At 38.8% G+C, this 11,089-nt stretch overlaps 2 protein-coding genes across 4 annotated transcripts in view; both read left to right on the plus strand.

Annotated features, from left to right (window-relative positions):
• The window catches only part of wdr43 (WD repeat domain 43), a 13,430-nt gene extending 8,138 nt beyond the window's left edge, over positions 1-5,292 (plus strand). The window contains exons 8-18 of the mRNA XM_046856403.1: positions 332-497; positions 633-719; positions 931-1,059; positions 1,516-1,665; positions 1,764-1,850; positions 1,934-1,965; positions 2,394-2,457; positions 2,549-2,662; positions 2,740-2,809; positions 2,922-2,983; positions 3,960-5,292. Coding sequence (XP_046712359.1) covers positions 332-497; positions 633-719; positions 931-1,059; positions 1,516-1,665; positions 1,764-1,850; positions 1,934-1,965; positions 2,394-2,457; positions 2,549-2,662; positions 2,740-2,809; positions 2,922-2,983; positions 3,960-4,124 — 1,126 coding nt within the window. The 3' untranslated portion in view covers positions 4,125-5,292. The remainder of the gene's footprint in view (positions 1-331; positions 498-632; positions 720-930; positions 1,060-1,515; positions 1,666-1,763; positions 1,851-1,933; positions 1,966-2,393; positions 2,458-2,548; positions 2,663-2,739; positions 2,810-2,921; positions 2,984-3,959) is intronic.
• A 1,646-nt stretch (positions 5,293-6,938) lies between these two features.
• gjb10 (gap junction protein beta 10) lies at positions 6,939-10,456 on the plus strand. Of its 3 annotated transcripts, none has more exons than XM_046856675.1 (2): positions 6,939-7,062; positions 8,958-10,456. In XM_046856675.1, the coding sequence occupies exon 2, from the start codon at positions 9,034-9,036 to the stop codon at positions 9,814-9,816; it is 783 nt and encodes a 260-aa protein (XP_046712631.1). In that variant the 5' UTR covers positions 6,939-7,062; positions 8,958-9,033; the 3' UTR covers positions 9,817-10,456. The 3 variants fall into 3 exon arrangements, with proteins under 3 accessions (XP_046712631.1, XP_046712633.1, XP_046712632.1); XM_046856677.1 differs by lacking the exon at positions 6,939-7,062 and adding an exon at positions 8,465-8,700; XM_046856676.1 differs by lacking the exon at positions 6,939-7,062 and adding an exon at positions 8,465-8,681.
• Positions 10,457-11,089: the final 633 nt, after the last annotated feature.

The raw sequence follows: 11,089 nt of genomic DNA on the forward strand, positions 1-11,089 counted from the left end.
TCAATATGTTACACTTTTTTTTTTATTTATTTTTTAATGATTTATAATCGCACTCTTGGATGATCCACTTCTGAGTCTGGTTCCTCTCAAGTTCTCTTTTTGACACCATCTAAGGGAGTTTTTTCGTTATCACGTAAACATAAATACGTTCACGAGTTTAAAAAAATGTTTTTCTATAATTCTTATAATTTTTTTTATGCTGCTTTGAGACGATGTTCATTGTTAAAATTATTATAGAATTTGAATTAAAATGTGCTGAAGCTGCAAAAAAAAAAAATTGCAATCAAACTTAATCATTTAATATTTGTGTTTGTGTTGTTTTTTTCGGCAGGCCGTGTAAAAAGCCCCTGTCCCCAGTGTGTTCGGTTCAGGTGTCGAGCTCTGGTGAGAGCGCCACCCCGATGCCCGTCTCCTTGCTGGCTGCAGCTCTGTGTTCAGACAGACAGAACGTCATGATGGCGTATGGCAGCCACCTACAACCAGTCATCGAGAAAATGGTGAGTGATTGTGCTCAGAAATTCACGTGCATTTTGCTGGAGATGTCGCACCAATATAAAGACAATTCTTATGATTTTTGTTTTTTTGGATGATGTTCATGCTGTGTGTGTGTGTGTGTGTGTGTGTGTTTTCAGCCCATCAACACTTCAGAGAGACACGTGTGTCTGATTCGAGACGTTCACACGACGCTCTCGATTTCTGTCGACGCCGCAGTCACAAAGGTAAATTGTTTATACTTTATTTAATAATTGTTGTTTAATTCTGAGTGACAGAAAAGGTTCATTCGGTTAAACTGTTCACGTCTTTGTACTTTATTTAAAAAAAAATTATCTACTTTTAAGGTGATTTGAATTTAGTCGTGAAGAAGAACGTGGCTTTGTTTTTTTTGTTTTGTTTTTTTTATTCAATTTTTTTTTTTTACACACGTTCTAGGTGAAGACGCCCATCGTGAACGAAAAGAAGAGCAAAGTTTTAATACCGGGACTTCCCGGGCATCAAGCGCCCATCAAAGCCACTCCCAGCCAATCAGAGAAGAGGAAGAAAGAAGACGTTCCTACGGAGGTACGTGAAAGAGACAGGAATTATTTTTTAACCATATTCAGCAATGACGTGAATGAATTTTAACACGTTATAATATAATTTAAAAAAAATTTATTCATTAAGTACTTTGAGTAAAGTTTTGTTTTTTTAAACATTATTTGAAAATAGAGTTGCATTAATTTATTATTAAGGATGACGTATTAAACCCAGTATCACGTATTGTGATTATTTATATAACATTTTGTGTGTGTGTGTGTGTGTGTGTGTGTGTGTTATAATTGCTCTTTTGAACCGAATTCAATCAATGCGTCAAATTAGACTGAAAATCATAGACAAAATTTTATATATTGAATATTAATTATTTAATGAATATTCATAATATTTATTATGTCAGAAAAATACAGTACAGGGTGCATTTAGGGTTGAAGGAACATGTTCAGGGGCCCAAAATTGACCCTGGATTTTGTCCCCCTGTAGATGTCGATAGAGGAACGTTTGGAGCAGATCGAGCTGAGCACATCAGGAGGTAAAGGTGAAGGTAAAAGAGCTTTGGCTTCGCTCCAGACGGACAGCTACGCCGTTCTGCTTGTTCAGGGCCTCGAAAGCAAAGATGAGAAGATCCTCAACGTGAGTTGACGTCTGCTTTAGATCCATGTTCTCTGACTGTCATGGAGACGGCTCATAATTTATTTATTTTTTTGTTTTCTCTTTTTCTTTATTCTCAGAAACTCTTTCAAACTAAGAAGGAAGTCTTGATTAAGAACACGGTGGCTCGGCTGCCTCCTCCGGTTGTCCTGCCTCTCGTCGAGGAGGTGAGTCTGACACCTGACCTTATTTTTTTTATTCATTTGGATTTTTCTCTCGTGAATAACATTTTTTTGTGTTTTTTCTGTAGCTGTCAAGGAGACTCCAAGGACATCCCTACGCGTAAGTGTAAAGCTCTCATTAATCTGAATAATTCTAATTGTTCTTTTTGATAAACTCCATATGATTCAGCTTTTACTTCCTGTTCAAAAGTTTTAATTAATGAAACGTGATGTCATTAATTCCTAATAACGACTTTCAAAGTACGTCTAATAAACCGTGTGATCTATAAACCCTATAACCGATTCCTTACGCTCGATAGTAGTCGAGTTAGATCCTGGTGCCACGTTTGTTACTTTAACATCTTCTATTTTTGTTTGTCACAATATGGCAAAAAAAAGTTTCTCGGATTTCTGATTTCATTGACACTGGAGACTAATTCCATAATGGAGTCAAACTTCCTGGCCAATCAGAGGCCAGAATTAAACAGAATGGTTTACAAACGGTTTACCCGATCACGGCAATATTAACCGATACGACTTATTTTACAGAGCGATTCTCATCATACAGTGGCTGAAGGCCGTGTTGACACAGCACACGTCGTACTTGTCATCGGTAAGCTTGTGCAAATACGCCCGTGTTCGTCCCGTGTGCTTTGTTTTTTTTTTTTGAAAAAACGGCTTATTTTTATTTTCCTGCGTCTCAGATCCCGGATCTGGTGTCTCAGTTGGGGGCACTGTACTACATGATCGAGAGTCGGGTGAAGTTGTACCAACAGCTGACCAGACTCCATGGCAAGCTGTACCTGTTAATGACGCAGGTATGTGTTGTGTATTGTTAGGATGGGATTAGTTACAGAGCCAGCACAGGATTGAAGTAACGTTGTTTTTCCACTAGGTGGCGACAAACAACAGTTCTCACAAAGCAACCAACCTGGATCGCCAAGCCAAACTGGTGTATGAGGAAGGTCAGTCTCGTGCTTCATTGTGATTGAAACCGCATCTAACACTAATTCAGGCTCTTTTTGAGGTATTGTTTTTTGGGAACCGACCAAACTCATTCACACGTGTGTTTTGCAGAGTCCTCAGATGAAGAGGAAGGTTCTGGAGATGAAGGACGGCCCGACGACGACGACTCTGATGTGAGTTTTGTTACTTTTTTGGACGTTAATTCAAGGGTTTTCATGCAATTGAAATCCAACGCATTGCTTTGATATTTTTAAAACTATTGGCACCCTTCTTGTACAGTAAATGGGAGTAATTGTCTGGGATGAACTTTGTAAATAATTATAAAGAGTGCTAATAATAGTTTTGGTGGACATCGATTAGCACGTTATGAAATTTTACTTGTTGGCTTGTTTTTTTTAGTAGATTTTAGTATTAGAGGTCAACCGGTAGCATAACCGATTAATCAACCCATAATCAATAAAATGGATACTGCATAAAGATAAAAAAAACTAAAATATTACTGAATTACAATAAAATAAACTGTAAAATTTAAATGAAATAAATATAAATGCATATATCATTAAGAAGGTATAAATAGTAAATTTAATATAGCGCTCTCCGTGCAGCGTGCCGTCTTGCGTGTAAAAACAGCATGTACTATCAATGATTCGCCTCTAGAGGCCGCCAACGAAACGTTTTTTTGCTGACAGCCGATAGTTACAACAATCAGCTACGATGCCGATTAATCCGCAGAACCGATTAATCGGACAACCTCTAATTTTTACACTACATGCGAATTTTTTTTCTCATTTTAAACTGATAAAACATTTTTGTAATGGACATTTTGTTTATCCAGAAAAATTGACTTTTTGTTCAAATTTAATTCGATGAAGAAATGTCAGTTCGAGTGTGCGTTATAGAGGAAATTGCTATTTATGGTGTAATGAATGAAATAAAATTTATAAAAATATCAATATCAAATTGATGGGTATGTGTGGTGGTGTCTTGTTTTTTTTTTTTAATGTGATGAAATAATGAAGTGGGCGGAGCTTGAAGTTGCATCCATAGTTGTTCAGTTGTTGTGTTTTAACAGATGTAATCACTCAACGTCTTGTTTATAAACATCTGCTTGCTGCAGCCGGTAACACGCTTCCTGTTTTTCTTTAACAGAGCTGGGAGGAGGAGGACGAGGAGGACAAGGAGGAAGGGATGGACGTAACTGAGGACAAAGATAAAAACGCAGATGAGGAGGACGAGAGCGAGGAGGAGGAGGAGAAGGACGAATCCAAAGCAAACGGCGATTCGGACTTAGACCCTGAGAGCGAAGAGGAATGAAACAAAATAATTAGCTTGAAAAATTTATATATTATACGTTTGTTTTATTTTTTTTCCCTGTTTTCATTTTATTGTAAAAAAACAAAACAAAAAAAACAAAAACAATTAATTTACAAAAGCCTGTTTTATAGAGTTCCTACGTGTCATGGACTGAAAGTGGTCGAGTCCCAGGGCAGCGACAGATGTGAACACGGCATGAACGTTCGTCTCTAAACCTTTTTTTTTTTTATCTTCTCTTGACCCCAGACTGCTTGTCCTTTTAGTTTTCCTTCCTTTTTTTTTTTTGGTGATGTGGTACCAGTGTATCTCACCTTTTGGGATCTACAGTCCAGGCTTTGCAGGTGTATTGCTTCTTTTTCAAACCATTATTCAAAATCTCACTTTTTTGAGATTACATTTCTGTAATTGGCAAAAATTCACTTTGTCCTCCATTTTTGCCGAAATCCTTCTGAGAGTTTCTGTTTCCAAGTTACGCAAAAAAAAATCTATCATGACCTGATGGTGAACTTGGGAGAAAGTTGTTCCCCATGTATCACGTTTACAGCATAAAATACGCATCGGACACGAAAGTATATCGGGTACTTCATCAGATGCAGCCGTAAAAGACGGAGCTTTAGTTGCTTTTTATTTTATTTTATTTGTTGCGGGAAAGGTTAGTGTTACTTTTGCTTGATTTGTATGTTCGTAAATCAAGTTTAATCAAGTATGAGACTAAACAGGCTGGTAGGAAATCAGCTCTTAAGTCAATTGAATCTAAATTGGATTTAAATACAAACTTCCAAAATCTTCTGAAACCGTGACTGTTTCACGGACTGATCCCTGACCCGGTCTCCGATCCCCGGACTCTTCACCTTCTGTCCATTTCATTTAGCCTTAACATCAGTTTTTCTCCCTGAACCACTCCTCACTTCTTTTTTCTTTTTTGTTTTGTTATTTTCCATCAGCCCTGCAGTGTTGTTGAATCGTGTCCGTTTTCTTTAATGACGGTTTCAGAGTCGAGGACGACGACGTGAATGTTGCTCAATTCGGTGAATAATAATAATAAGTCAGAAACGTTGGTTGCTTCAAGTGGGGGGAAAAATTGTCAACCTTTTTCAATACACGCAGTATATATATATCAACGACTGTTGTACAGTTGAAATGAAATAAATTCCTTTTTGTTCTCAGAGCTCCTGTTTCCAGGTTTATTTGATGTTTGCTAAAATGCTTAAACTTAAACACAGATCTAGATTTACAGCGAGTCATTAAATAGCAGTATATATATTTTATATATTTTATATATTATTAACTCAGTTTTACAATATGACAATTTTAAATGCAAGAAAATTGTGGATTGAGGTACACCAAATATTTATTGTCCAAAAAGAGTTTAACAGACTGCTGCAAAGCCGACGACCTCTGTGGGTAAAATAAGAGGTTGACTTCAGAAGGACACGTACTGATCGCTCCACTCTGGACATCAGTGGCTCCTTAATGGAGATCGTGGAGAACAAAATCCTTGGTGTTCACCTGGTTGAGATTCTCACCTCACCAGACACATAAGGAAAGTCCAGCAGCATCTCTACTTCTTGAAAAAGCTAAGGAAGGCCCAGCTCTCACCAAACATCTTCACGACGTTCTACAGAAGGACCGTTGAGAGCATCCTGAGCAGGTGCATCGCTCGCCTGGTTTGGGAATCGTACTGGTTTGGATCGCAAGACCCTACAGCGGCTAGTGAGGACGGCTAAGAAGATGATTGGTGTCTCTCTTGCCTCCATCGTGGATAATTACAGAAGAAACTGCAAAGCCATCAACATTGTGGCTAATCTCACACACATTCGATCTCCTTTTTGACACAAAATTGTTGAAGCTACACCTAACCAACACTTAAGGCATCCCCGGATCATACGACTGCCCCCACCAGCCTGTACACTTCATTTGACTCCACAAAGAGTCTTCTGATATGGTTGCTTAAGAAATACCTTGTAGTCAAATGAAACATGTTCAACAGTACAGTAATGATCCAATGGAGCTCTTACCTACTAGCTATATTACATCCAGGGGTTTTTTTGGTTTGCTTTTTTACAGGCAGTGTGCAATTTGATATATTTTTTTTTAATTAGGTGTAAATGAACATTTTTATAAATGATACTTATAAACGTTCAACCTTAATGTCATAAATATTTATATTAATATTATATTTATTTTTATATTAATTACAAACAGAAATTATTCTAAAATTGTGTCAAAGCTATGCATTTTTTTTCACTGATGCAGAAAAATACAAAATAAAAAATTTTCTTTTTCTTTTTTTGTAATTTAGTCTCTATAAATGACTTTGTTTTGTATTTGTGGTTATTTTAATGAAATAATTACAATAATAAACTAATTAATTCAATTCTCGCCTGAACTGGAAAAAAAAATAAATAAATATTGACGCTTTCTTAAATCGCGCGCCAGGTGTCGCGCGTGCACTTTGGTGATTGGTTCGCGCGAGCAAGCTGATCCGAGATCAGATTTTATTTCTTCCAACTCTCGCGATAACACAACGAGCGCTCCATTCCGCTGATCTCAGATCAGTGTTAAACCGGTGTCGTACAAATGTAGGATTTTATCGAGTCTGTTATCGAGTCGACTCAAACGACGGACTCGATTAAGTCACTTTTACACGATATATATTAGTTTTTTCAGTCTAGTATGCTACTCTTGACACTTCAAGAACTTTAGTCCCAGGTTTGGAACATCTGTACCTAATTTTCGCTTGCTCTCTAAACCTTTTTTTTCCCTGTCTGTACGGAATCGACTCCTGGATGCAGAGAGTCGGTTCCTTTGGGAAGTCCTCATTGGCTCCTCATGCCTGCTGTGCGACTGATCCAGAGGTTCAGAAATGACTTGTTGTTGAAGTTGATCTGAGCTCGAAGTGGTTTCTAAGAGTCTTTAAAGTTTTCTGCTGTGACTTGTGAGTATTTTCTTTTGTTCAGCTCTTTAATGAAACTTGTTAATAAATAGGATGTGTTAAAAAATAGAAAAACTGCACATGCATTATACTATGTGTGTGTATATATATATATATATATATATATATATATATATATATATATATATGTGTGTGTGTGTGTGTGTGTGTGTGTGTGTGTGTGTGTGTGTGTGTGTGTGTGTGTGTATCCACGACTATAGATGATGTAGTTATAGTTATTGTTATAGTTTTTCATGTTACACTTTTGTACTCTTAATAACTTAGACAATTATGTACTATAATTTCAGTGCAACAACAATAATTATAATCATTGTTACTTGTGCAACAACTTGTGCAATAAATATGTTACGCATGTGCACTAAATACAAAATAAAAATACAATCACATGTGCAAAAATATACCAATTTCATGTGTATATTTATTTTTTGTTTTACTTTAAATTCACTTTAATTGTATTACTAGCAAATGAACCCAGACATTTTTCTATGATTTTTATTATAACTCTGTATTCCTCTTTTTTTTCTTCATACTTTCTCCGGATGTTTCAAGTCTCAGTGTAAAAGTGAACTGGGTGGAGTTGTATATTTTCAGCTCTTTTTGTATTAACATGGTGCTGGAGGGTTCAGAACATCAGAACAGTGAACAGATCATAGGAACAGCGGTTTTGCTGAAGAACTTGCTGCTGCTCTCCTGGTTTGAGAAGCGTACTGTTGTAATCATATGAAGGAATTTCATAACGCATAGCATTCATTTTATTGTCCCAAGCCAAATCATTCATTGTGTAAATTGATGTCACTCAAATTTTTGTTGTTTTAATTAATTATTCGAATCATGTCTGTGGTCACATACTCATGAATTCATTTCCTCGACAGTGTGATTGTCTTATTTTAATGGTTATCATGAGTATAGATTGAGTTGCCTGAGTGTGGAGCGTGGATGCTGAACAAAGTAAAAATCACATTCTTTTTTTTTTTTTAATAGGAGAATTGAATACATTTCAATTCAATTCATTTTTATTTGTATAGCGCTTTTAACAAAGAACATTGTCTCAAAGCAGCTTTACACAGATAATGTGGTGATTAAAAGTGAAGATGTTCTTTATAAGTGTAAGTTTGTCCCTGATGAACGAGCCGGTGGCGACTGTGGTGAAGGAAAAACTCCCTGAAATGGTATAAGGAAGAAACCTTGAGAGGAACCAGACTCAAGAGGGAACTTCATCCTCATCTGGGTTGCACTGAATGTCCATTTATAGCAGATATACGATGTTGCGTGGTGCAGTGATGATAATCAGAAGCGAAAAGTAGTCCTGAGTCAGTGTAGGAGACTGTTAACATTAACTACAGTCCAATCCATCCTCAAAGCTCCTGTTTTTACTCCGAAATTTCATGGAACCACCCAAGGCGTTGATGAGAAATCGTCCCAAGCTGCACAAAGTGGCCTCCAGTCGAAGAGAACACTATCCAGAGGCAGGCCTGGACGAAGTGGGAAGATCCACTCGACCGATTTCCATTTCTTTCAATGCTTTCTCCTCTTCAAGAAGATAATCGTCCCCTGGGAATTCTGGAAGCTTCTGCTTTACATCTAGTGACTACATCTAGCAGGTTCAAGAAATGGAAAATTGTTGGTGATATCATTTTTTCATGTGACTTGTATAGAATTCAATTATTTAAAAAAAGTCATATTCAGATTTGTGCCGAATTCCAAGCTCAGTGATATCTTCTTCTTTGAACAATTTTCTTAGCCAGAAACCTTGGACAACATGTTTGAGAACCTGTTCCAGAACCGTTTTATTGGTGTAAAAGTGTACCATATGCTCTGTGCTCTTTCAATGTCTAGTTCCTTTCCCAACCTTTCTCCATTCTCTTTACCATTTGCAGGTTCTCAGGCTTTTGTGTTTTCTGAAGATCCGCTCCTTCACCCAGGGTTCTCTCTGAGGAGCTCCGACTCAGCACCATGAACTGGGCATTCCTCCAGGGTCTCCTAAGCGGGGTCAACAAATACTCGACTGCGTTCGGGCGCATCTGGCTGTCCGTGGTCTTCTTGTTTCGCATCATGGTGTTTGTCGTGGCTGCGGAGAAGGTCTGGGGTGACGAGCAGAAGGATTTCACGTGTAACACGGCCCAGCCGGGGTGCCACAACGTGTGCTACGATCATTTCTTCCCTATCTCGCATATTCGCTTGTGGGCGCTGCAGCTGATCTTTGTGACGTGCCCGTCGCTACTGGTGGTCCTGCACGTGGCGTACCGCGAGGAACGTGAACGCAAACACCGCGCCAAGTTCGGCGAAACCTGCGACCGCCTTTACCAGAACACGGGAAAGAAGCGCGGCGGACTCTGGTGGACCTACGTGCTCTCGCTGGTCTTCAAGATGGGTGTGGATGCTTCCTTTGTCTACCTGGTGTACTATATGTATGAGGGCTACGACTTTCCGACGATGGTGAAGTGTTCGGAGACGCCGTGCCCCAACATGGTGGACTGTTTTATCTCGAGGCCCACCGAGAAGAGGATCTTTACGCTCTTCATGGTGGTCACGAGTGTCGTGTGCATCCTGCTTTCGCTTTTCGAGATCCTCTACCTGTTGTGCAAGAGATGCAACGAGGGCGTCCGTAAGCTGAAGGGCTCCAGGCAGGTGACTCGTGCAACTTCTATCCACAACGTCAAGAACCCAAACTCACTGATGGATGACAAACAGATGGTAGATAAAGTGCCATCATATACAGTCTCAATGTCACGGTAAGGACTCTTGACACTTGAACTGGGGAGGAACTGGAAAGGAACCTGAGACAAACTTGAGATAAACTTGAGACATAATCAACCGGCACCTTGATGGTGACCAATTATGGGTTTTACGATCCAGTAGTGAGACTGAGGACGGGAACTGGTTTAAATTTAAGTAGATTTATCTCAGAAAGTGAGATAAGAACTTGTGCAATTGGAGAATTTCACTTTGCTGATGCTTTGTTCCTCATAACACTCCTCTACTGAACACTACCAAGCAGATGAGCTGAGAAATGGGTGTAGCTCTGCTATGAACAATTATAACATGCAGCTACATGTCCAATTTTTTTTTTTTACTTCTCAGAAACATGTTTAAAAGCCGTTTGGGCTGTGAATAAAAAAACAGCAGCCAAGGCCCTTCTCTTTAAACCCCGAGCTGCCAGTCTTTTATTCTTGACTCCGAAAAGGGTGTAAATACTGAAAGATGATCGTCTCTCACCCTAAAGCGAACGGGAACAGGCGATGGCGCTGCAGCGATCGCGTCTCTCCTGATCGGTTTTCCGTACTTTTTTTCCTCTCTGATGTTTTTCCGAAGCTGCTCAGAAATCTGATATTAAAATGCGCCTGGGAAAACAAAGAAAAAGCACCAAAAGTTTATCTAGAATTTAGAGGTACTGAATGTTGGTTCGATTCATAATTGTGATTGTGTTCATGGAGTACGACGGCGTTTTAGTGGCATGTTAACAAAAATTTACGATTATAAAAAAGTCGTAGCAATTATGAGAATAAAGTCGTAAAATTTGGAGAATAAAGTTAAAATTTCAAGCATATCATATGAATCCGTAGGCCACAATGCGTCGGGACCCCGGCTGAACTTCTGGCGATGTCGGAGACGCCGGTGTTCGACTCCTTCAGACTCATTCAGTCTCTTAATAAACAACAGTGTCTCCTCAGATGTAACCATGGTATGAAATCCTTAGAGTCGTGCACTGGTCGCCATTTCAGACTGTACACAAGATGCAATTTCCGTAATCTGTCTGATTTTTTTTCTTCTGATTAAATTACGTTTTCTACAGAAACACTGCAGTGTTCGTTGACTGATTCCAACTCAGTGCTGATGCGTCAAAAAAAACAAAGAAAACAGCAAAATGTTTCTCTCAATTCTGTTGTTTTTTTTCAAAATATTTAATCTTTAAGTTCCATGGTGGTCTAGTGGTTAGGACGCAGCGCTCTCATCGATGCGGCCCGGGTTCGATTCCCGGTCAGGGAACCAACCCCAGCCACTCTTAGTG

This window comes from Silurus meridionalis, chromosome 8 (assembly GCF_014805685.1).
Source record: "Silurus meridionalis isolate SWU-2019-XX chromosome 8, ASM1480568v1, whole genome shotgun sequence".
Classification (NCBI taxonomy): Eukaryota; Metazoa; Chordata; class Actinopteri; order Siluriformes; family Siluridae; genus Silurus; species Silurus meridionalis.

Coding starts and splice junctions, on each gene's coding strand:
- gjb10 (XM_046856675.1), top strand. CDS start 9,034: ATGAACTGGGCATTCCTCCAGGGTCTCCTAAGCGGGGTCAACAAATAC.